The following is a 25,830-nucleotide window of genomic DNA, read 5'->3' on the forward strand; positions in this document are numbered from 1 at the left end:
TGTTCAATCTGAGCAACAAAACCCGTCCAACAAAGCGCAGCTGAACAGAAACATGATCTGTGAGGAATCTTTGCAGAACATCTGTACCTTTGTGAAACTGGCCCCTGTAACTGCAGCTGAACTCTGCAACGATAACAAATCAAGTCCGACAGGGAAATATTTGAAAAAAATGTTTTGAAACAAACTCTTATTTAATGAGTCCAGGTAGAAAAAATTGAAGTAATCGCAAAACGTGATTTTGAACTTAGAGTGTTTGGAAAAAAACAAAACATAAACGTTGTCATGATTTCATCAAAAGCAGTTGATGACACAACAAATTGTAGGTGTTCGTGTGAGAGACATAATTTCACTATTTCTGTTTAATGGAATGATTTTCACAATTTAAACATTTTTAAACTCAAAGTCATTTTTAACTGTAAACTGTAAAAGTCATTTAGCTGCCTTCATCAGTCTGAATCCACCTCGTCTTCTGTATCTGTCGGTCCATCTTCTATCTCACATCGTCCCCCTGCAGCTCTCTGACGGTGAGGATTCGTACGATCATGGCCTCCATGGTGCTGTCGTCCAGAGGGCTGGAGGAGAACCACAGAGGGCTGCTGGGAACGCAGCGGTGGTCCGGGTGGAGGTAGAACAAGTCGCTGTGCTGCCTCACTGACTCCGAGCTGAGAGGAAACACAGAAGACGTTTTCGGCATGGTGTTGCAGTGGTTAGCACTATCGCCTTGCGGCTCTGGGCCTTTCTGTTTGGAGTTTGCATGTTCTCCCTGTGCCTGCGTGGATTCTCTCCGGGTACCGTGGCGCCCTCCCACAGTCCAAAAACACTAGGTTAAATGGCAACTCTAAAGTGCCCATAGGTGTGAATGAGAGTGTGAATGCTTGTTTGTCTCTTGTATGTCTCTATACTCCGCCCTCGCCCAATGTCAGCTGCAGCTGTGTGTTTCAGGCTTTTTTTTTATAATTATCAGTAGAAAGCTTGTGAGCTGGAGAAAAAGACAATCACTAGCAGTTCAGATGTCTCAGGTAAGTAGTTAATTGTAGGAGGAGAGACAGCATGTGAATCAGAGTAGTGCCTCATCAATTTCTGAGGATGTCTGGTCCAGCAGGTCATATAGATATACATATAGACAGACGTCACATGTCTTTATCTAACTATTGTAATGCGCCTTTTGTGCTTCTTCACTCATACTCGTCTGGAACTGGATTAGGACAGTCTCCTCTAAGTTATGCATTTTTATCCATAACACCTTATTTACCCTAGCAACAGAGGATAAAGAGGCTCCATTTAGACTTGAATCAGTCATAATAGAAGCTACACAGTGAACCAGTGTAACAATGTGAAGTCATAATGACCTGGACTCTTAAAGAAAGAAGAAAAAATTCCTTCACACTGAGGCTGACTGAGGAGCATGGTTTTTAAACGAAAATGTTTTCACATTGTTATGATTATAATTTTCCAGGGAAAATAAATTAATTATTGAAGTATTTGGCATAAAAACATGCTAATTTTAAGACAATAAATATCCTAAACTGTCTGTAATGAGCACATTTAAAACGATACCACATAAAACACATAAAACCTTGAACATAGAATCAGACACTCACCACTTGGAGAGGTAGAACTCATAGAGTCTGACCGGGCAGCGTAGAGGGTTCTCTGTGTTCTCCATCATCTCCAGGAAATTCTCTATATTCTGATTTTTCTTACGTCTTTTAGCTGGGACACCGTCTGTATCTGAAGACCACACACACACACACACACACACACACACACACACACACACACACACACACACACACACACACACACATTTACACGACATTGTCATAACACAAATCCAGCATAAGAAGATGTGAGCAGTTGACCGCAGCCACACTGGTACCTGGCTCTGCTTCATGTATGGATAGGGGCGGGTAGAAGCGCAGGAAGGTGGTCTTGGTGTTATTCGGGTTGGTTTTGGTGCAGCGCATGACGTGGGCGAAGGACAGCTGGCGGTGCTGCTCCACCGTGGTGAAGCCGAAGTACTTGCAGCAGAAGAAGAGCATAGTGTTGAGGAGGACGATGGGGGAGTACGCCCCCAGCTGTTTACAGTCCCAGAGAAACTCCTCCTCCACACGGGAGTGGATGGAACCTGGCGAAGAGAACAGAGAGTCGATCAGAGACAGAAAAATAAATAAATAAATAAATAAATAATAATAATAGGACACTAACTCACCACTGGCTGTGACTGATGTTTTGAGGATTTTGGTGAAGTCTGTGCAGAACTTGTTGTAGATCAGATCACTGAATATGTTCTCCATACGACCGTTCTCAAACAGGTACTACAGAGAAACAACAACAAAAGAATTTAGAATAAGAATAAGTTTGAAGGTGTGTACACTGTAGTTTGTAAAGGCCACAGAGAAGAAGAAATGCAAGGTGTGACTGGATTTAGGAACATCAGTTATTTATTGTTACAATGTTCATAGAATAAGTGATGAGTTTTTTTTTTTTAGACATATTAGAGTGTAAAATGTTATGAAGCACAAAGAATAAACAGCACAAACTGTTCAACATGTAACTGTAACAGGAAGTTTCTTTTAGTGAGAAATAAGATGATAACAAGATATAACAAGTACATGTTTTTAAAGGACACTATTGATACTGTGTTATGAATATAGTCACATGATCATTTGTTTTGTAGCTTTTAGTTTTTTCTTTTCTGCTCAATATCCGAAATGATAATATAAAAAACGGATTTTTCATTTACTTATTTATAAAAACAGGAGAAAATTCTGTTTGTGTGATGGTAAGTTCAAACTTAGAAAAACTGTTTGACTAAAATGTCCTTGAAAAGAGACACTTAGGCAGGTCCAGATCCAGACGCCGTCCTATCTGGACCTGGACCTATAATCTGTAAATTATCAAGAATTATTCAACTTTGACATAGCAGCTCTATTCTAACCGGCAGCACTTTTCTAGCCTTTACGGCACTGGTCATGTGATGCTACTCAGCCAATCACTGCAACTTCAGTCAGTGAGCGAGAACATATTTCATATTTCTAAAGTGAAGCAGAGATATTATTTTGAACCCCCCATGTTGTTTGTCTTACCAGTTGTATGCTGAGGCAGAGGTAGAACAGGCCGTCAGGGGAGTACGGCTCTCCATCAGGTTGTTTCACCTCGCTGACGAAGCGACAGAGGCCGTCGCTCAGTTCAGCCGCGGAGCAGTGAAGAACATCCTCCTTTAACCGCACATGTGCTGACAGATGACAGAAGTAAGGAGACAGTTTTAGTGGATGTGTCTGACATTTTATATTTTTCTGGGGGTTTTTTTTGTTAAATTATTCTATAAAAATAAAATGTCATCACTTCATTTTATTTTGTTAGACATTTTAATTTAATTGTCTCATGATCAGCGTATGAATTTGTTTTTTGAGGTCACTGTGACCTTGACCTTCGACCATCAAAACCTAATCAGTTCATCTTTGAGTACAACTGAATGTTTGAGAAGTTCCCTCAAGGCGTTACTGAGATATCATGTTCACCAGAATGGTACGAAAGGATTGGACAACCAGAAAACATATAATGCCTGTTTCTCAACAAAGATCCACATCCACAATCCACAAACATCTGTTTAAACCTGTGCTTATGAAGTTGTGGGTTATTGAGCCAAGAGCAAATTAGATTCAATTTTAAGCTTCAAACATCCAAAATCTAATTTTAAAATAAATACAGAAAAACCTACAAGACACAGGGTCCAGGTTGGTCTGTGATTCCCTCCACTGAATCCATCTCTTCCAGGCGTCAGTCCCACACTGACTCTTCAGTTTGTGGTGCTTCCTAGACATGACCTTCGAACAGTCTCTTTGAGAGGTCTCCTTAGACAACTGTAGCAACTTTGAACCATTTGGATAAAAAAGAGAAACAAGTTTACTCCACAGAAAGATGAGACCATCACCTCTACACTGGTCCTCCAGGTGGTTTCTGACCTTGTTCTGGTTGTGGACTTTGCCCGGAGTTTGTTGTAACAGTGGAGCAGCAGGCGCAGGCCTCGGTGAGCTCTGGGGATCCTCTCTTGTGTCTGGAGGAGGAGGAGGAGGAGGAGCTGGACTGAGTGGTGGACTGGTTGAGTCCTCCTGGCTGCTGAAACTATCCAGGTCTTCTTCAACCAAGTCCTGCCTGCAGCTGCTGGTGTGGTCTGAAAATAATAAGGACATTAAACATAATGATGGAGCACTTAGAGTAGGAATTAATCTGTAACTATTTTTTTTTTTTAAAGTATATTTTTTTGGGCTTTTGTGCCTTTATTGGACAGGATAGTGGAGAGAGACAGGAAATGGGGAGGCAGAGAGAGGGGGAATGACATGCAGTAAAGGCTGTCCGATGCGGGACTCGAACCGGGGCCAACTGCAGCAAGGACTGTAGCCTCTACACATGGGGCGCCTGCTTAGACCACTACGCCACACAACGCCCCATCTGTAACTATTTTTGAGTCGTATTTGAATGGAATAAAGTATTTGCACTGTTGTGATGATTTCTTTTTTAACTACTCTGTGTTTTATCATTTAGTTGTGTGACTCTTTGAACAGTCGGTTTCTCAGGCTCTTAATCTTTTTCCTTCCTGGGAGAGACGACTGTATCTTGTCTTATCCCAAGGTGTGTCCAAGGACAGCATTCAGATCGCTGGTGTTAGTTTATATGTACAGTATATTAAAGACAGCAGGTAGTTTGTTTGTTAACACAGATGTAACAGCGATGACTGATGCTACAGACAGGACCAGACTTGTGGGATCATATATTGTATATATAATATTTAAAATTTATATATTATTCTATTAATATATTTATATATATACAAATTTATTTGTATAGCACATTATCAGACACAGACGCCATTCAGTGTGCTTAAGAGAAATAAAAGAAGCATAAAAATAAAAAGCATAATAAGACTAGAATCACCTCCTGCTGGTTGTCTGCCTCCTCCACTCAGACTAGTTTCAGGTTACATCCCTGTTTATCCAGAGTCTTAGAAAATATGAATCATTTGTGTGAAATTTTGTTATAATGGCTGTGAAGTCTTGAGTTATGGCTAAAAAGTGTTTTGTGAGGTCACCGTGACCTTTAACCTTTGATCTTTGAACACCAAAATCTAATCAGTTCATCCTTGAGTCCAAACGAACGTTTGCGCCAAATTTGAAGGGATTCCCTAGAGGAGTTCTGAAGATATTGCGTTGACAAGGCCAAAATTATGTTTTGTGAGGTCACTGTGACCTTGACCTTTAGCCACAGAATTCTAATCAGTTTGTCCTTGAGTCCAGGTGAATGTTTTTACCAAATTTGAAGATATTCCCTCAAGGCATTACAGAGATATCGCATTCACAAGGCCAAAAATGTGTTTTGTGAGGTCACCACGCCCCTGACTTTTGACCCCCAAAATCTAATCAGCCTATCCTTGAGTCCTAGTGAATATTTGTGCCAAATTTGAAGAAGTTCCATCAAGGCGTTACAGAGATATTCTGTTCGCCATGATGAATGGATGGAAAACCTGAAAACAATATGGCTCCAGCTCTGACTGTCACGGTCGTGGAGGAGTAAAAACAGTATAAAAACACAGATTATCAAATAAATAATATCTAATCAAAGATTAACAGATTAAATGAAGGCAGAGGAGAAAAGAGCAGTTTTAACTTCATTTTAAGACCAGTAATGATTTTAGCCGGACAATTTAACTCAGAAGACATCAATGCTCCGTGGATTATTATTTAGAGAAAACTCTACAACTGTACTCTCAGCTATAGCTGGAACATATGACCTACATTATAATGAACAGACACATTTACATAAAAACATTTTAAGTATCACAATCACAGTGGCTGGTCCTGGATGTCTCTTAAAACTAAAATTAAACAAATTTCTTACCCTTTAAGGCCTCAGTTTCTTGTCTGTCTTCTTCTCTGGTCACCTCTCCAGCCTCTTGCCCATTCTCTCTCTCCTGCCACTCATCCTGCTCTGTCTCCATCTCAGACCTGACGTTGAGTTTTCCCTCCGAGGGTTCTGGCTCCATCCTCTCTTTCATTGTCGGCTCAGGGAGGAACACGGGCACAGGCAGCTGAGAAAGACACAGTTTAGGAAAGACAGTCTGCTTGTGGCACCTGAAGACAGTGCTTATATATTCTTGACAGTTTCTCTCATAATCCCCCAAAAACAGATGGTGTAAATGTCATTAAAATCTCACGCTAGGGTAAAGGGAAGACAAGGAAATTTCACTTCACACTTCACAACAGACATGTTTTCAGTTATTTCACACTTTTTTGTTAAGTACATAATTCCACATGTGTTCATTAATAGTTTTGATGCTTTCAGTGAGAATCTACAATGTAAATAGTCATGACAATAAAGGAAACGCATTGAATGAGAAGGTGTGTCCAAACTTTTGGCCTGTACTGTATTCTTGAAAAACTTCAGAGTTCAGAGTTCAAGTACTTTTCTTGACAAGTACTGTTTTTTTGATGATATAACCTGGAACTAAGCACCATAAGCTCAGCCATAAGAAATACCATACATTTAAAAAGAGCATTTTTTTCTGATAGTGAGGGGCCTGATTTTCTGGATGTGATCAAAATGAATAAAGGTTCACAGGAGGAGTCAGCAGTATTGTACGTACCGGTAATGGCAGGCCCACAGGCTTTGGTGTGAACTGGCTGTACATATTCATGGGTAGGGGAACATACACTGGCACTGGGACGGGCAGCACTATGACCTTAGGTAGAAAGTTGTCTTCACACAACAGAGAGAAAACAGAAACAACATCAAAGCTGTGTTTTTGAAAAAAGGATGCGTGTGTGTGTGTGTGTATCTTAGTTTTTGTATATTTTGCATATTTGCATTGCATCACAAAAAGTGTATTTGGGTATCTGAGTATTTAAATGTGAATTTTACCTGTTTGTGCTTCTGTGTCGATAGTCTGTGTTGTACAGGAGACTCCTTTGTTGTGGACCAAAGGTGTACAGAGCATAGACTTGTTCTTCACTTCCTTTGGGATGGTTTGAATACTGGCCTGAAAAACAGACAAATGATCATGACATCTTCAGCTACAACAGGTTGTTACTTGGATATCTCAAATTTGCTGAGATAAGTTTGTTTTTAATAGAACTTGTTAACAAAGCCAACAGAAAGATGGTAACTATGTGGAGGACTTGATTTTTGCAGTGAACTTACATGTCCAATGACCTTAGTTTGGATGTCAGGGACAGAGGCTGTGAAGATACGACAGAGTTAGAAAAAAACCCCACATGGGTGAAATCTTGAGTCCAGTAGTCTTTTCTGTCTGTGTGTGTGTGTGTGTGTATCTCTGTGTGTGTTTGTGTATATACCAGGTTGTTCAGTGCTGGAGCAGGCACTGGTCTGCTGAGCCAGAGTACCAGCAAGTGAGATAACGTTAGCGATGACGGGTGAGGACTCCGCTGTGCCTGAGAATCTTGGAGGTGAAGAGACTGTAGATAAGAAACAGAGTCAGGAGGTTCTGTCAGTAATCAGTCCCATCACATTTTACCTGAGTGCCTAAAAATTAAAGTCAAAACCTAGAAATCCATCTCAGGTCTGGATCATATGTATCTTCAACTGACACAGGTTTAATGTCTGTGCAAAATTCAGATTCAACCCAAGATATTAGAACACCCTGCACAGTGCAGTCAGACATTGAAATTCAACAAAAAACTGACTTAAATGTGGCCTCTTTGTGTTTGAATTGGACTGTGCCTGTTACAATCTCTAGGTACAATATGACAATCAAGCAACTGCTTATTAAAAAGTTTGCAATATGTTAGTGGCAGCACTAGACATAAGTGCAACAAAAAATAAAAAATAAAAAATTCAATCATGTTTCCATGATAGTTAAGAGCTGGGCAAAGTACCACGATGCCTAGCACTCTACATCAGACACTATTTCTAGATTCAGGTCCATTCAGATTTTTTGTGGGTCCATGAGGCTCAAACCCAGAACCTGTCCTGTCTGACTCTCTGGGATCTTTTTTTTTTTTTTTATCACACCTGATTAACATTTGGACCCTAAAATTCAGACATGAACAGGGTTTTAAGTAGGGCTGAATGATATGCAAACAAAAAAAAAATCATATTGTGATTATTATGGCAGATATTGCGACACGAGTCGTGATTTTATTCTTTGTTCCTTTACGTCTGGAGAATATGATTTGTAGGCTGGGGGCGTTTCTGTAGCACCACAACGCTGATGGTTCTGACAATGCACAACAATGTGACACATTTTACCTTTATTAGAAAAATCGTAACTCCTGCGATTTGGATATTGCACTTAACCATATTGCGATTTCAATTTTATTTTGATTAATTGTGTAACCCTAGTTTTAAGCAACAAACTAACTAAGACTAACCAACATCACATACCCGTGTTGACCATCTGGAGCTTTTTATTACAGAAGTGTAGGAGACATTTCAGGTCACAGAAGTGTTTGACCTCCCCAAGCATGGGAAGACTCTGCCTCAGCTTCCCATTACGACTGCAGGTGTCACACTTAGCGACCTGACAGAGAGCAGAGGGTAAACGTGAGTTCACATGAACAAAAATGTTAAAAAAACAAAAACAAAGTACAGTTGCTCTTCGTTTGTGCAGTGGGGCAGCATCTGCCTAAACCTACGCGGCAGAAGAGCATGTTGTAATTTGCGCTGCAGTCTTCAGAGCAGAACTCCTCATCTTTGCCATCATACTTCGCTGTCACCACCGCCCTGGAGATGGAGTGGCAGTACGCACACGACCGACAGTGTTTCCCCCACTCCTGCTCCAGGTCATGACGAAAGAGCATCTTACAGCCTGGGAGGAGAGAAAGAAGAGTCTTGATATGGTTTCTTTACTGCACTTTTACCTTCTGATAATGAACACATAAACACAGCATTTTATATCCCAATATCAAACAATATAATAAAACACACAATGCTTCATTACACGTGTCCATGCGTCTTCTTACCGTCACTGCAGAAGTAGCAGTCTTTGTCGTTGACCCTCTTGGCATCTCTGATGATCCGCTCATACTTACAGTATTCGCACTTGCCCATGATGCTGTTGATCCTCTTAAACTCTTGAGAACAGGCCAGACTGCACACGAAATTCATTTTGCACTGTGTGCACACAGAGTGTATTTTAACAAACATATTTAAACATATGTCACGGTGTACACGACAGTCGCCAAGCCTTTAAGATGAGATCTCATGGGTTTAAAAGGTGCTATATGTAAGTTTTCTCTGCTGCCAAGTGTGGTTTCCTGCTGGGAGCACTTGGTGGTGCTGATGGAGATTTGCCAAGAGCTTCAGCCCTCATTATGTTTATCTGCCCTCTGAGCAGCTATACATCTTCATCCTCTCATGCTGAACTTAGGGCAGACTGGACTCTACAGTGACTAGTACTATTACAAGACGGGAAAGGCCAGAGCTTTCTTCTGGACTGTTAAGTAAACAGCTGTTGATGGTAACATAAGCAAAAGCTTACATGTAGCACCTTTAACTGGTAATCACACTTTGTTCAAGGGAACTTCAACAGTTTTACAATATATCAAGCACTGAAACAACATGCCTTCAGATCATATACACTGGTGCTACCCATTTCAAAGAAACAGAGCCAACACACCTTTTTTTGCACAACCTTGGGTGTAGTTTTTATAATGCGTCGACACTGGGCACACGGCAGTTTGTCTGGTGGTTTGAGGTAATCACATTGTGTTTGGTCAGAGGCTCCTGTCGGGTTAGTGGCAGCAGTCGTGTCTTTCTGGGTCTCCTGTGTTACAGAAAAACAAGAAAATGTGCTTTTTGTATAACACCAGCAGAAGATGGTCTAAAATCATCATCAAAGTCATCTTCAACAAAGCACACAGAGCATGTTAACTGTAAAGAAGGAGCACATCAACCAGTGCAATGCAAAACCTATATAAAAACAGATAAAGGAGCCATTCCTTTATCTGTTTTTATACAGGTTTCACAGTTTGGGTCTATGAGACAGAGGAACAAGCTTTATAACACTGTGACACAATAATTCATAGTGGGATTAATTATGTTGGGTCTGGTATATGAATAAATACCACTTCCAAGAGTCTGACAAGACAAAACTGATAAGCTTCACAAGTGTGGGTTTTATGTACCAACTATTATTATACTTTACTATTAACTATTATCATTACTACTATTGAATTATTTATTTTTACTTTATTTTTTATATTCAGCTACTGAACACTTGAATTTACCCTAGGTGTGAAAAAAGTAAATAAAGTAAGTAAGTAAAGTAAGTAAGTAGATCTATCTATCTATCTATCTATCTATCTATCACCATATTGCATTTTTCACTTGTACAAGAAAGAATTTAAACTTTTTTAACTATAATGATGACGACTCTGTTCTCCTTTGATCTCAGGGAAACTTTCCCTGCTGGACCAGTCTGAAAATGTTTCGTATCCTCAAAACATTTCTCAAAAACAGATGTTGGTCATGCAGTCAAGGTCCTCCTATATACTGGTCAATATCAGGCTTTGGATACAGACACAATACTTGTTGGCAGGGTTGATTTGTTCTTGGCTTTTAGCTCTCTCTTTGCTTCACAAAAGTCTTATCTTTACTGCACATCAACTTGAAAAGAGTATTAAATTCTCACATTTCACCTTCGTGTAGTATATAGGTTCTTGTTACCTTAAAAGCCATGGCGCAGGCTAGAGTGCAGAAGTTTCTGATGGAAGCATCTGACATGGCGAGGTGGCAGGCCGGTACTGTGGTCTTTCCACAGTTGTCACAGTTCAGTGGAGTACCTGCGGAGAAGGAGAGGTTTTGTGATAGAAGCTTTAGATAAGAATGTTACTGCATATGAATCTGAATGAAGGGCTGAGGTTTCCTGGGAGTAGAATATATATATATATATATATATATATATATGAAATTGGGTTGGACCACCTGCTGCTTTATAATTATCACAGGATAAAAAAATGGTCTCTGTTACTGAGGTCTATTTGATCAATCGATCAATCAATCAATCAATCAGATTTAATATGAAAAGCACTTTTCATTCAAATGATGTAACACAAAGTGCTTTAAAATAAATCAATTATCAAAAATAAAAGTAGACTATTACAAGGAAAACAGTCTAAAAAATAATAATATAATAAAAGCACAAACCAGTAAAATAGCTTGAAATATATGAATAAATAGAAAGACAAATAAATAAAATAAACTAAATTCAACTTAAAGACAGACTAAAAAGGTAGGTCTTCAGCTTGCTTTTAAAAATGGAAAGATAAAAATGATCAGCCACAGTTTGGGTCTGATCTGGATCTCACCATACTCCACACAATCTTTAGTCTCAATGACACATGACCAGAAATGACTGAATCACTTGGTTCACTGGGAGTTAGAACATCACACAGAGAGAAAAAGAAAAATAAGTGGAGAGAGACAAAGAGCAGCTGTGTTGAGAAAATAATGGTCCAGTACCTGCTGCACTGACAGCCTGGATCTTTGACGCCATCACACAGCTGCTGGTGCAGAAGAGCTCCACCACGTCTTCACTGTTTCTGTTCTCAACCATGTCTGATATCAGATTTGAGGAGTGGCACATGGCACACAGCTGCGGTGTTTTGATTTTCTGCCAAGTATCAAAAAGCACAGAGAGAAAATAAAGTCCCATCACAACTAAGAGCATTTTTACATTCAAGCTTTTTCCCATGTTAATATAACATTTTGTTTAATTTGTCATTTTATTTTAGCCAGTATAGACCTCTTATAACATTTACACTTTTATTTAATCCTATATAAGGCTGAAGCATTTTTATTGTCTTTTTCAATAGTCATTTTATCTTTTATTGTCTCTATATCGCCCTATTGGTTTTGCTGTGTTTCTATACACATCTGCTTCCTCTGTCCTTATCTATATTGAATCATATTATATCTCCTCCCTCTATAACTCTACCATGTTTCTACCTTGCTTTTGACTAACATTGCTTTTGATTTGTTTGTCAAAGCACTTTGTAAACTGGTTTTAAAGGTGCTGTATAAATAAAGTTATTATTATTATTATTGTTATTATTTACATTTCTCCACCCCTCTTTATTTGAATAACTGTGTTTTATCACCATAAATAAGAACAAATTAATTTATATTTTCTCACCTTTTTGAGTTGGGTCAAACACTCTCCACTGCATAGTTTTTTGTTGCCGTCTTCCATCCTGAGCATGAGCGGTGTGTTGCAGTGGGAGTGACAGTTTACACAAATGGCCAGTTTGTTCATGTTGCAGAAACGGAGAAAACAGGGGTCGCTGCAGACCTTGTGGACGACGTCCTGCTGCACGATCTCGTGTTTGCTCTGCACGGGGATAAACAAATGACACTGTGTCAACCATAATTTATAATCCTTTAAACTCATACAAACCAGGAGAGAAAACAGCAGAGAGTTGAGATATTTATATGTGAGATGAAGATTTTAGTTTTGCATGTAATATATAATATTATATTATTATATATATAATATTTACTGAGGAAAAAATGTTTTTACTATAATCACAACTGTAACACACAACTGTATTTATTTTAAAACACAGTTTATAGTTATTTTATAAGATCATTATTATAGCAGGCAATGTTTATTCATACAAAAAATAAAAATAAAATATAATTTGATCTTTTCTCTCTTACAATGCAATATCTGCTGCACATGCTGCATTGTGAATGTGACGAGACCGGCAGGATGGGAATTTTGGTAGACATGATTTTCTTGTAGTTGAAGGAGGACAGGCAGGTCTGGCTGCAGAAGTCCTTCATTGTCCCTTCATTATCCACCGGGGCCTGGAGGACATGCTGAGACTGTGTCATCAACCTGGGAGGACGAGGGAGGACGAGATCAGGTAAAATATTTAATTGTTGAAATGGTGAAAATGTTTAGATGCAGCTGAGTTGAAAGAGGTTGATTACTACTAATGTTACAGGAATAAAAGCTATTTAAAAAATATAGTTTTTGATGGCCGTGTTGGACAGCCAGTGATAAACAGAAAATGAGACAACAAAGATCCTAAAGTTTATACACCACACACACACAAGTGCTTTTAGGACAAAAATCACCACGTAAATAAATGTACATATAAGAAAATTCTATTAGCATTGTCTTTCTCTCTGCATCAGAACAGGGGTGCAACTAACAGTTATTTTCAGTATTGATTTATCTATTGAGTGTTTTCTATTTACCAATTAATCATTTAGCGTATACTATATCAGAATAAAGTAAACCAAATGAACATCTAAAATAGCATCTTGTTTTGTCTGACTAGGAGTTGAAAACCAAATACATTCAAATACATCATGACATAAAACAGAGAGAAAAAAGGTAAATCCCAACCTTTGAGAAGCTGGAACTTAATACTTAATAAATTATTTGATTATAAAAATTGTTAGTGATCCCTTAACTAACAACTAATTTCATCATTACAGCAGACACTGAAACGTTTGTCTAAACTTTAATTATCATGTTCAAGTAAAATGAAGAATTCCTTGAAATTCTTCCAAACTAAAGGAGGAAGTGGGACATAAAGACACAATAAATCACTAAAAATGTGACTTACTGAAGACAGAACTGGCAGGTTTTCTTAACAGGTTTCATTTGGTAAAATTTTAAAAGGCAGGAAGTGGAGCAGAAGATATCTGCGTGGCCTTTCCTCTGGTAAACTGTCTCTCCATCCATCAGGACCTTTTTACAGTTGGAACAAGACGCATGTAAATCCATGTGGGTGACAGTGGGTGGTGCCGAGGTGGAGTCTGTCGTCAAGGAGAAGACAGAATCGATCTTCAAGTCCTCCTGTAAAAAACAGAATGACTGAAAGTGATGGAGTCAGGGGAGTTTGATGTAACCTGCTGTCTAGAGATAAAATCCAGAATCTCTAAATGTCTCCTTTTGTGACTCTGCCACTCTTTTCTTCATTAGTTATCAAAATGCATTATTATTCATATCACTTCTACATCAATCATGATTTAAGGTGGACAGACACAAACAGGATTAATATACAGGATATTATTCTTGAAAAGTAGAAATCCTGTAACGACAGAATCAAACAATAATTTTAGAAATGAATGACTACAAAGACCTGTTTCAAATGCAAGTACATTTACTTTAGTCCTGTACTTCAGTAAAAAAAACTGAGGTACTTGCACATCTCTTCAGCATTTGCATTTCATGCCACAGTCCACTTCAAGAACCTGTAGTTTCAAGTTACTTTGTTTTTCATATCAAACATATGGTCAGTGTCTAACGATGGTTTATTTTTAATTGGAAAAACACTTCTGTTAAGTCATTTGAGTCTGTAAATGGGTTCTTAAAGTTTTATTATTACACTTACACATTTATTTTTGTCAGTTTTCATTTAGGGTAATTATTTAAGTATTTGTTCATTTATTCATTTATTATTTATTTGTGCGAATCCCAAGGGCAATCTTTATACCTTTACATCACCTGTTTTATACCTGCAAATATACAATTAATCTAATTTTATAATCCTTTCTTACTATGAAAATGAACACTGGTAAAACCATTTACTGTCTGTATAACTTTCTTTGGCTCTATAAAACATATTTGAAAATAAAAAATACAAATATATCATATAAAAGACATACAATAAAAAAATCAGTTTTGTTACTTTCTCAAATAAACCTTTTCATAATTATTCTGCTACAACCTGTTATTCTTTATTATTTCAAGATACAGACACATTTCTAGAACATTTTTAGACCAGGTAATTTAAATTAAATATTGAAATATAGTTTCTCTTTTGCAAATTTAGTTTTTAGGATTAAATTACAGACACTCTGTCTGTGAAGTTTCATGTTTTAGATTTTAAACTTAGCTTAGTACTTAGCTTCACCTCCACATCTACACATCAGCTAGAATAATCAAATCCACTATCTGAAAGGGGCCATTGTTCCTAACAAGTACTTTTTACTGTTGATGTTTAAAATACATTTTGCTCATAATAATTACATATCTTTACTTAAATAATATTTTCAATGGTGGACTTTTAATGTAATGTAAATGCTTTATGGTGCTGTACACATAAATATGTCCTCTCTGATTCTTTGTGTTTAGCTTCTGATGAGCTGTAGTGTGACCTGTATGTCGTACCTTCGCCACATTTGGCTCATCCTTGATGTCCTCTGCAAATATGGAAGGTGGAAGAACCTGGTCGTACTCCTCATCGATGGGCTCTTCTTTTATCTTAATGAGGAGTGAAGAAAGAGATGAATAAGCTATGGGACTTGTAGGACAGACTGGTTTGTGTGGAGTATTGTGACTATTCCAACTCTGAATCTACTTTCACACTGCAGCTCATCCAGAGAGAGAACACTTTGCAATAGTCCGACGTTCTGGTGTTTTGTACTTATCAGTCACAAACTCAGTCGTGTTCCTACACTGTATCACACCCATCACTACAAAGGTTAAAGAAACTACATTCATGCTGTGACTGTTCATATCAGAAAATAGGTTTGAAGTCATAACCTTGATTCAGCGTGTTAGTTATCAGAGAAGACATTATCAAACTCACACAGTCCAGATTTGGTAGGGACGGCTTCACATCTTTGATATCGCTCTCTTCAGATGAAGGGTTGATCTTTTCTATAAAGACGAACAAATTATGGTCCCCAGAAGGAAGGAAATTTTCTTCAGACACATTTTGAAGACAAACATAGACAGAGCCAGTGGTGTCTTTCTATTTCTATTTAAGCTATCTTGCTTTTGCTTTATCTTTTTTAATATTTTTTTCTTCTTCTTTATGTTCATTGTTATGCATCAAAACATCAAAAGAAATTCCTCATATGTCAGAGCTACTTGGCAATAAACCTGATTCTGAATCTTGTCTACATAACAGATAAACTTTAAGTTAATGAGGAGATAAGAACGTGAGGAAAAGAAAGTTACTGCTTTTAGCAAAGGAAGCAGACAAACACAATCTATTCAACACCTTATGTTTGTACACTGCTGTAGAAACTCATTAGATATTCTTTAACTAAAATTCATTTTTATACGTATAGAATAATCTCATTCTAAAGAAGTTCAAAGTGCTTTACATAAAAACAGAAAAAAATGAAATTCAGTGCAACAGTACCTCATCAATGCAAAGTAAGTTGGTGGTGAAATTTGAAAGTTGGAAAAGAGGGAAAAAGATTTTCATTTTGAAAATATTGCTGTAAAATACCTGTCACAGTGAAAGACGGCGCCTTATACACAATCATACATCTGTTGCTACAGAAGAAGTCCAACCTGCCCTCTTCGTTTTTATTTTCAACCATGTCTGACAGCTGATGTGAAGTCTGACACGTGGGGCACAGCTGAGGTGTCCTGACTTTCTGCAGTTAGACAAAAAACAGAACATGGCTGATATGAGGCTCATAAATGTGTTTGAACTTGTGAACTTTTAATTTTATTTAAAAATGATAAGACCATGACTGATGTTTGATTTCTGCACCTCTTTGCACGTGACCAGACACTCTTCGCTGCAGATGGTTTTGCTGCCGTCCTCCATCTTCAGCATGTATCGTCTGTCGGCGCAGATGGAGCTGCAGACGTCACAGGTAGACACGGGCAGGTTGTTGACTTTGTGGTAGTTGATGAAGCAGGTGTCGCTGCAGAGTTTATGGACCACACCATCCAGGGTCAGCTTGAATTTGCACTGAGGACGACAAAGGAGCATGTGAAGGGTAATTATTTTACATAGACATTAAACTCTTTATTCATATTTTATATAGAGTTTGTGGTAAATTAACACATTTAAAAGGATACTGCTGTACTATTCTTTATTTGTCTTACTGTCAAAAACTGAATTATTTGATCTTATTACCACATTTTTTTCCGTATATCCACAGTTAGATAATATCTTATTCCTCTGTGCCAGAGCCCTCAACAAGTGAAACTTTATTTAAAAACTTTCACTACTACAAAATCCCAAGAATCCAGGGATAACCGTTTAAGGTTCTTGCAAGAATCTGGAGCATATCCGCACATTTTCTGTTTTTTGATATGACATCTTGTGATCAGAGCATGTCCAGTCCAGATTTAATCATATATAGGATCATAGTTTGAATTATCTGGGCAACTACATCTCCAGATTCTGGGCTATTTTATGCAGTTCATGCAGGGACATTGCTCCAAAAATCTATTACGTACTGTAGTAACAACTGTGTGACCCCTTAATAAAGGTAAAAAAAAACAATGGCTGTTGACATATCTATTGGAAAACATGCTTGAGGACCATTTAAACAATATATTAAGAAAAAGATAACAGATTTATCCAAGTGAAGCAATATACAGATGGCACAGGATAACACAAAAATGTATGTATTTAAAAATGAATTAAATTCATTAAATGAATACCAGTAGACTTATTGAGAGATGTGAGGAGAATGGTGCTTCTGTCTTACATATACTTTTAAAACCCGATGGAATAGTGTCCACAGGTTGTTTTCAACAGGTTGTTTTTTAAATTAGCATTTCCAAGTCTCTGCAAACTGGAATCAAACACTGAACCTTGTGTTTGAAAACAGTTTCTGCTGAGTGATGGAGAAATAAAACATCCATCCCTTTATGAATAAATGGACTATAACGGGGGCTTAACTGGCTGTTTATGAAAGTGTCACACACTCTTTATTGAACAAATCTGATCGATGTGTTCGCACGTTTACACATTTCATTGCTGAGGCTTTTTATAAATAATGAAACTATATATTTGCTTGGGACTGAGGGCAATGGCAAGTTACATGTTGGGAAGTTGTTAAGTATGTAAGTATGTGTAAGAAAATATACAATTGCCTTAGTTATTTTTTTTTCCTTACATAACAAAATCTGGCGCACATCCTGCACTCTGAACGGGGTCCTACTAGTGGCGGGGGTTTTGGGGTGGCCATGTCCCTCTTGGATTGGACAGAGCTGAGGCAGGTCTCGCTGCACAACTCCTTCATAGCTCCTGAATCATCCACTGGAGCCAGGATGACGTTGTGCGGCCGCATTATTACCCTGAGGAGACAACGATGAATGAAATTAGGATGAGATTCTAAGTCAGGAAAAAAAACTGCACACAGGAGATCTGTTATGACGCAGTGACGTTCAAGGATGGGTTAAGAGTTCATAAAAACCTCAGTCCACCGAATTTAGTGCAGCAGTTTCACTACTTTACTGCACAACACTAGTCTATAAAGAGGGTAACTAGTTCCATTTTTGCAACCAATGATTATTTCTGTTAACCACAAATCTGAATTTATCCAATATTAATCTGGTCTATTAAATTCCTGAGGATACAAAAAAAAATCATAACTTTTAAAGCTCAAGTGATGTAATTAAATTACTTGTTTTGTCTGATCAAGACCAAAAACCATAAAAAAATTTTACTTTATTTTCATGTAACGCAATGAACAGCACCAAGCTGGAACTAAGGAATGTTTGTTTTGTTTTTGCTTGAAAAATGACTTAAACAACTAATCAATTATAAAAGTAGCTGATTGATTATTTTTCTGTTGATAATTTTAACAAACAAAATTAACAAAAAAAATGGGAACGTAACTGTTAAATTTTGGGTTGATTCACATATGACACAGTTCAATCTCTCTGTCTCTTTTATACAAATAAATAAATCAGGCATCAGTCGTAGAAAAGCATGAAGAAAAATATCCTGGACTTACTGGCAGCAGTTGTAGCAGTTCTTGGTGACCATTTTGAAGTGGGGGTGTCTTTCAGAGAGACAAGAAGCAGAGCAGAAAACCTCTAACGAGCTCTTCGGCTGGTAAAGTGTCTGTCCTCTCGGCAGCCTCTTCCCGCAGTTGCAACAGACAACGCACAAGTCTGCGATGATGAGTGTTGGAGTGGCGTCCGATTCAGCACCTTTCGAGGCTTCATTTTCGTTTACAGTTGAGTCAGAGCTGACCATCACGTCTTCCTGTGACATGATGCACAGTTATTATACAGGGATTAGAGGCCGTCCCTGGACCAGCATGTATCAGACAAACTTATTTATTATATGAAATATGTAAATATACTCACAGTATTTGATTTTTGTTGGGATTGTTTTTCCTTTTTCCTCTTTTTCAACCGACCTGAGCTTTTCTTTCCTGAGAGGAGAAATCAGAAACATGTGATTAGGTTTACTGCAAATACAAGTGAATGTGTGACACTTCACTTTAAAGCCCCTTAATAAGCATTTATCTACTATATTATTATAGTGGGAGCAGCATGTCAGACACGAACACAAAGAGACTGGATAAGCTGGTAAAAAAAGCTGGGTCTGTGCTTGGCAGGAGTCTGGACTCACTCAGGACTTTTGTGGAGAGACACATGCAATGTAAGATGGAGGCCATCTTGGACAATACCAACCATCCTCTCCACAACATTCTGGCAGGACAGAGAAGCAGCTACAGCTGCAGCAAACGTCTCATCTCACTGCGCTGCAGAACAGAGAGGTTCAGGAGATCCTTTGTTCCCACTGCCATCAGGCTATACAACACCTCAGCCAGAGGAAGTGGACTAATCTAGTTATTATTGTTAATTTATTATGATCTGTTTTTAATATTATCAACAATGAGCTAATGGACACATGAATCTATCTATCTATCTATCTATCTATCTATCTATCTATCTATCTATCTATCTATCTATCTATCTATCTATCTATCTATCTATCTGTCTATCTATCTATCTATCTGTATTAGCATTATATTAATAATAAATGGTTTAAATAATATAGTTCTAAGCAGCTGTAAGGACACTTTAAAGTGTCAATTCATTTGAGTATTTGTCAACAATTGTAACGTTGAAGATATATTTATATTATTATAAACCATTATTATAGACCATTTTATTTATCTACAAACAAAAACTTTTGACATCTGAACCATTAGAAATATGTTGTAATCACATAAATATTCTACACATTGTGGCTTTAAACTTTTCTAAAATCCACAGTCCCACCTGTGGGACACTTTAGACCTTGTAGCACTAGTTTAGGTACTGGACTCCTCACACAAGTTTGACATAGTCTCCTAATTCTATCTGTGCAAAGCATTTTAGGATCCTCATAGAACTGGTTCAAACTCTGGTGCTCCTACTACAGGTTTTATAATCCAATTTCATGCCAAAACCTGTGCCAATATACAGCTGCGTCCTCTAATGGGTGCCCAGAGGATAGGTTACAGTTGTCAAAACATACATAAATATACACTTATACAAGTACTTACAACTATATAATAGTGTGTTTAAAAAATGATTTCTAAATATGTATACAATGTAAATGAAAAACACAGTAAATGAAAACATCTGTAAAAATTATAACCAATGAGAGAACTGCAGACATATTTAATTTTGGGGATTGGAAGTAAAGGTACCGACAGCCTGTGTGATAACTACAGTCTCACTCACACTGCAAGATGAGTCTAATAAAGAGGTCGCAATCTGTGTCAGACTGCACATTATCTATTTTAAGGCATTTCAGATAGGTCAGATATTACAAAAAAAAAAAAATCTGTTCTGACAAACTTATTTTCCTTTACCTTGAAGCTTGTATATGATAGCAGGCCGTAGCTTGTATGACGTCACACAGGTGCGAGTGCAGAAGAGCTCCACCACGCCCTTGCTGCTTTCGTAGTCAACCATATCTGACATTGGTCGATTAGTGTGGCACATAGTGCACTGGTGCGGTGTTTTGATTTTCTGCGGAAAAACAAAACAAGAAATTAATCAGCAAGCAGACGTCTCAGCCTCTTCCTGAGTGAAAGCTGGATACGATGCTCGAATACTGATGTTAGACACAGATTTAAACGTGGTTTGCACAGTTCCTGTAACGTCACCACCAGAGTTGATGCTGCAGCATTGAATGGATTCACCACACTGCATTGCTGGAGCTGTTTTTAATGCTTTGAGCTAAACCCCTTATTCCCCCTAAGGGAAATCTCCATGCTTCAGCAAACAAGGGTATTTTAAAAGGATATCGGTGGCCAGGTTTGGGCAACAGTAGAGAGATTCATAAAGAAATGGTTTTCCCAGTCTGGTGTGGAAGAACTTGACTGGCCACAGAGCACCAACCAACATCTTTGGGATGAACTGGGATGTCATCTGAAATCGCCCAACATCAACGACTGACCTCGTTAATGCTCATGTGGCTGAATGGGATGAAATCCCTGCAGCAAGGCTCCAAAATGTGTTGGGAAGTGAGGCTGTTGTATAAAGCAGATCAATACCAGTGGGTTTGGATATGTTTGTCCATACACTGCGGGTCAGCCTATTTTACCCATGTCTTATCAAAAAGCCAAATTTAATGTTGTTTATTCTTCAATGACGAGGAAGCTGGTGGTGTTCTGGTTATTTCATGTCCTAAATAATATATAGTGTTAAAAATTCTGTGAGATTATTTTCTAGTAATTATTTAGTGATGAGAGAAAAAATATTTTCCTGTTACAGCTTCTGAAATGTGAGGATTTACTCCTACTCTTTGCTTTCTATCGTTAAAGATTTTAATTTTTTAATTATTCTCTGGCAGTTTCTGACAGTTTTCTTGTAGAAATAGCTGCGAGATTATATGAAAATGGTTGTTAGTTGTCAGTTGCAGCCCTAGAACTTTTAATAAGGGTGAGGATGTAATATATATTTTTATATTTCTAATTGCATTAAACAAGCAAAACCAAGGTTGAATTTATTCTTCAAACAACCCTGTGTAGTCAAAGCCTAATACATCTTATTTCTTTGTGTCAAAGATCTCCATTTTTGAACAACACCGCTGCACTGGATGACATGCTCTTTCATCACACTGAACAGAGCCTGTGTAGTTTATTTTGAAGCAGCTCCACAGACTAATAATAGCATCCATTTTTTTCATCTCAGGGGATGTTTCTGTGGCAGCACATGCTCGAGGAAACATTTCTGTACCCTGAAATTAAAACATTTTTGTGTGAATCTACAATCTTAACACAGAGCTACAATATAATTCAATGTACATAAGCTACAGAGGCCTTGTATTAAACATAATCGTGGACATGGATATATATTTAGAGGTTCATTCCACCTGTTTTGCGGGTTTACTTGTACATTACCAACAGCCATTTCACAAATAATCCAATTTTGGCTCCAGGTCATTACAGTATCTTATCAATATCAACATCATATTGAAAGAAATGTGTGCACTGTTTTTTGTTAGTGACTTAATTTTGTATTTTATTGAGCACAGTCGAGAGGGTCCCCACGAATGAAAAGGAGAGTGATCAGCTGTAGCAACTGGCAATGCCTCAGGTTTGAGTTTTTTTATTGTATTAGGGTTCCTTCGATAGGTAGTCGCTGACAGTGAAATGACAACTGTACACGTTACCTCTTCCACTGTGATGATGCCGTAATCTGGGTGTTTGATTGCAATGAGCCATAACTGACACTGGTGAGACTGATAGATTTAGTGTAAAGTGGTACCATTACTCAAAACCTATGCCAATTAATTTTCTGTCAACCGACTATTAATTAATCAATTAATGATGTCAGTACTGGTTGATTTCTGGTTGGGGGCTACTCACAGGTTAATCCGGCCATGGTAAAATATTTTTGTGTAATAAGCCTTTATATTATTCCCAATATATTTACATTATCCCGCTGCACTTCTCTCAGAGCCAACTGACCGTTACCTGTTGCTGGGACAGAGACGTTGTCGGTACGGTTTCTGACTCTGGCTCGGTCCATGGGAACAACGACGGGACGGCACCCCGCTTTAACGCTGCGTAATAATTTCTCTGCCCGCCGATGTAGTCCTGATGCCTGAAGTGGTCACTGCACACACGCAGGCCGTGAATCCTGGTCATCAGTACGGTTGTAACTTTTGGGTCGAAACGACTGTTCTTGATGGCCTCCAGCCACTCGCAACACAGAACCGGATTGGACGGGAAAACGTGAAATTTTTGCGGGGTGGACAGTCTTGACGTGCGGACATTTCCACACCCGGGTACCGAACACCTCATTTCCCCACGGTGAAAATGAAGAGAAACCAGCGACTTTTCGCTGTTCAGACTGTAAACACCACCACAACGCCGAGTCTAATACACAAACAGTACTGCAGTCTTTTACTCCTCTACTCCTGCAATTACGGTACAGGTGCTGCGAGCAGCCAAAAAGCGCAACACAAAAACAAACGGCAACAAATTTTGACATATGACAAATCTGTTAAAAAATTAAACTTTAGAATTAATTTTATATGGGTAAAGTAAATTTTTTTATGACAATGCATACTGACATTTCAGGTGACTTTACCTACACCTTTACAATATCCTACAGAATTTTCATCAAGATATTTATAGTATGTCATATGTAATTTAAGATTAATTGGTCTTGCCTAGTGTTCAGTAAGTATGTGACAACATTTTTTTTTCTTAAGTGAGTACTCATTGACTTTTTTGGCTGTTCTCAGTGCCTGTACCATAATTGCACGAATAGACACACAAATGAACAGTGACTGGTCCTTGGTACCATAAATAGTCAAATGTGCATTAATGTGTGGCTGAAAATAGTCCCAAACAAATGCACGACATAATCCTGCCTCAGTAACTCCTCCTGTTTGAATGAGCTAAAAAACACACTGACCCACTTCTGGCTGGCTGAAGGCCACGCCATGTTGGTTTTCCTTTTTTTGTGGAATCTGTTGACAATAACAGAAATACAGATAACGGCAGCTTTATCATTCTAGCATATTGTACCTGATTCCCATTTTGTCATTGAGATCATTATTATTTTTTATATATTATCTTTTAATATGCAATCTACCTTTTTATGTTTTCCTCTTTTTCATATCAATAAACTAAAGTGTAACAAAACTAAATATGTCACCAAAATGTTCAAAATATTAATTTGATATGCTCTGTCTATTTCAACAATAAGCATATTTTCTCTACAGCTACCAAGCCAGTAACCATACCGATTTATGCAAACAGCATGTATATATGTATATATAACATGATTTGCTCTAGATTCGGCCACAATATGATGATTCTGGACCTGCACTTTGCACAGTTTTAGTTGTGAGTATTTTTGTGCTTTGTGATTGTGATATTTCTGCACCTCTTTGAATTCTTGCAGACATTTCTCACTGCAGATGGCTTTCGTTTCCTCCTCGAGCTCCAGCATGAGCGGCTGGTTGTGGCAGAGGGAGCTGCAGTTGTCACAGGTGGGCATGTTGTCCCTGCAGAATCCTTCCAAGCATGAGTCGCTGCAAAACTTGTGGACACCTTCTTGCAGGGTCAACTCACATGTGGTCTGTGGTAGATAATGATAAAGGAGCAGTGAGTACAACTTTTACTAACTTTTTTTTTATTTTGAGGCAGAAGAAATTGAGATTTGTTTTTACTTACAGTGCAGGATTTGTTGCACATGCTGCAGAGTGACTGTGGTGGTTGGGTGGGCACACTGTTGGTCTTGAAGGAGGACACACAGGTCAAACTGCAGAAGTCCTTCATAGTTCCTTTAATGTCCACTACAGCCATGATGAGGTCCAGAGGCTGCGTTATCGCCCTAACCCAGAGGAGGGGAGAAGATAAAGAGTTTGATACATCAACCTTTAATACGTTTTTTAACGTTTTACACAGAACAATATGATTAGATAATCAGGGCGTTTTTTCACCAGTATATTCATCTTTGTTATTTATTTGAACCTACACTAATGACTATGGTTCAAATGGCTGTGTAATGTGATAGGAGGTCACATGTAGCAATGAACTCACAGAGAATTATCAGCTGTCTCTGAAGTTCACCTTAGCTGTGCGGAGCTTTATAGCTTCTTTCAGCTCACTGTCTTTCTATTGCTTTCCATGCAGCCACCATTTCAACTCATTAAGAATGTTATGAAAATCAACTTTTAGAAACTTGAAATGTAAGAAACGATAAGTTATTTGTGCAAGTGAATATAATGCTTGCATACCATACCATAATGAAATAACTGGGAACCAGTGGCTGACTGAAAGCTAGGAAAAACACACTAAAACCTTTTATACTACAAAGGCTACAAAGTCTACTTCATGCAAGAATACTGGTCTGGCTCTTTGAGAGGTGACGTTTTTCTCAGACTGACTTGTGACAGTAATGGCAGGTCTTGGTGTTTGGTTTGTTGATGGGGAACATTTCAAACAGGCAGTTTTTGGAGCAGAAGACATCAGTGAATCCCTTCTTCTGGTACGCAGTCTGTCCCATCATCATGCTCTTGTTGCAGTGGGAGCATGTCATGTGAACGGCCTGACAGGGAAGAGAATAGATACAGATTTCAATATTATATATGCATACAAACAAACTAAATGTTTAGTATATGACATTTGAAATACAACTGCATTAAGTTACTACAAAATACTAAAAGGGAGAACCTTTTTTTAAAGATTCTATGCTTTTTATTTTTGTTTTTATTCCTCACACTTTATTAATAAAGGTGCACACTTTCCCTTAAATTACTTTACAGTGCCAAATTACATTTTTCTTTTCAATTTATATAAATTTTATGAAGCCAAATACTTTATCCACTTGTCAGGAGAAGTTCATTTTCCTACCTTGTTTTTGGCATCTGTGGATCTAGAAGATGTTTCGCTCTGGTTGCTGCCGTCTTGGTCAGGTTGATCCCTCACCGGCCACTTATTACAAAGAGATGATAACTGGGAAATATGAACTGGAGTCTGCAAATTCTAGTAGGAGAAAAAAAAAAAAAAAAAAAAAAACACAAGAAAAAAAAAACCATAAACCAAAAAAGTCACCTGAGAAAACTGTACTGCTGTGATTTGATTTTAACGTCGTAAGTCTGTTTTGTGTCCATCGTCATTTCC

At 38.0% G+C, this 25,830-nt stretch overlaps 1 protein-coding gene across 4 annotated transcripts in view; it reads right to left on the reverse strand.

The window, feature by feature from the left end:
- Positions 1 to 341: 341 nt before the first annotated feature.
- Positions 342 to 25,830, reverse strand: part of LOC130184300 (uncharacterized) — a 40,640-nt gene continuing 15,151 nt past the window's right edge. For all 4 annotated transcript variants that reach the window (XM_056400226.1, XM_056400225.1, XM_056400227.1 and 1 more), the window contains 33 exons: positions 25,561 to 25,692; positions 25,095 to 25,255; positions 24,379 to 24,538; positions 24,089 to 24,283; positions 20,554 to 20,713; positions 19,052 to 19,119; positions 18,694 to 18,947; positions 17,851 to 18,031; positions 16,488 to 16,691; positions 16,218 to 16,368; positions 15,567 to 15,637; positions 15,146 to 15,238; positions 13,596 to 13,828; positions 12,676 to 12,856; positions 12,152 to 12,346; positions 11,479 to 11,629; positions 10,684 to 10,799; positions 9,635 to 9,781; positions 8,979 to 9,129; positions 8,652 to 8,824; positions 8,401 to 8,536; positions 7,353 to 7,472; positions 7,198 to 7,235; positions 6,919 to 7,036; positions 6,644 to 6,756; positions 5,899 to 6,088; positions 3,969 to 4,177; positions 3,725 to 3,875; positions 3,090 to 3,238; positions 2,213 to 2,318; positions 1,880 to 2,128; positions 1,602 to 1,731; positions 342 to 662 (listed from right to left, as the gene is read on the reverse strand). In XM_056400226.1, the coding sequence (XP_056256201.1) occupies positions 491 to 662; positions 1,602 to 1,731; positions 1,880 to 2,128; positions 2,213 to 2,318; positions 3,090 to 3,238; positions 3,725 to 3,875; positions 3,969 to 4,177; positions 5,899 to 6,088; positions 6,644 to 6,756; positions 6,919 to 7,036; positions 7,198 to 7,235; positions 7,353 to 7,472; positions 8,401 to 8,536; positions 8,652 to 8,824; positions 8,979 to 9,129; positions 9,635 to 9,781; positions 10,684 to 10,799; positions 11,479 to 11,629; positions 12,152 to 12,346; positions 12,676 to 12,856; positions 13,596 to 13,828; positions 15,146 to 15,238; positions 15,567 to 15,637; positions 16,218 to 16,368; positions 16,488 to 16,691; positions 17,851 to 18,031; positions 18,694 to 18,947; positions 19,052 to 19,119; positions 20,554 to 20,713; positions 24,089 to 24,283; positions 24,379 to 24,538; positions 25,095 to 25,255; positions 25,561 to 25,692 (5,058 nt within the window). In that variant the 3' untranslated portion in view covers positions 342 to 490. The remainder of the gene's footprint in view (positions 663 to 1,601; positions 1,732 to 1,879; positions 2,129 to 2,212; positions 2,319 to 3,089; positions 3,239 to 3,724; positions 3,876 to 3,968; positions 4,178 to 5,898; positions 6,089 to 6,643; positions 6,757 to 6,918; positions 7,037 to 7,197; positions 7,236 to 7,352; positions 7,473 to 8,400; positions 8,537 to 8,651; positions 8,825 to 8,978; positions 9,130 to 9,634; positions 9,782 to 10,683; positions 10,800 to 11,478; positions 11,630 to 12,151; positions 12,347 to 12,675; positions 12,857 to 13,595; positions 13,829 to 15,145; positions 15,239 to 15,566; positions 15,638 to 16,217; positions 16,369 to 16,487; positions 16,692 to 17,850; positions 18,032 to 18,693; positions 18,948 to 19,051; positions 19,120 to 20,553; positions 20,714 to 24,088; positions 24,284 to 24,378; positions 24,539 to 25,094; positions 25,256 to 25,560; positions 25,693 to 25,830) is intronic.

Source organism: Seriola aureovittata, chromosome 16, assembly GCF_021018895.1.
Source record: "Seriola aureovittata isolate HTS-2021-v1 ecotype China chromosome 16, ASM2101889v1, whole genome shotgun sequence".
Classification (NCBI taxonomy): domain Eukaryota; kingdom Metazoa; phylum Chordata; class Actinopteri; order Carangiformes; family Carangidae; genus Seriola; species Seriola aureovittata.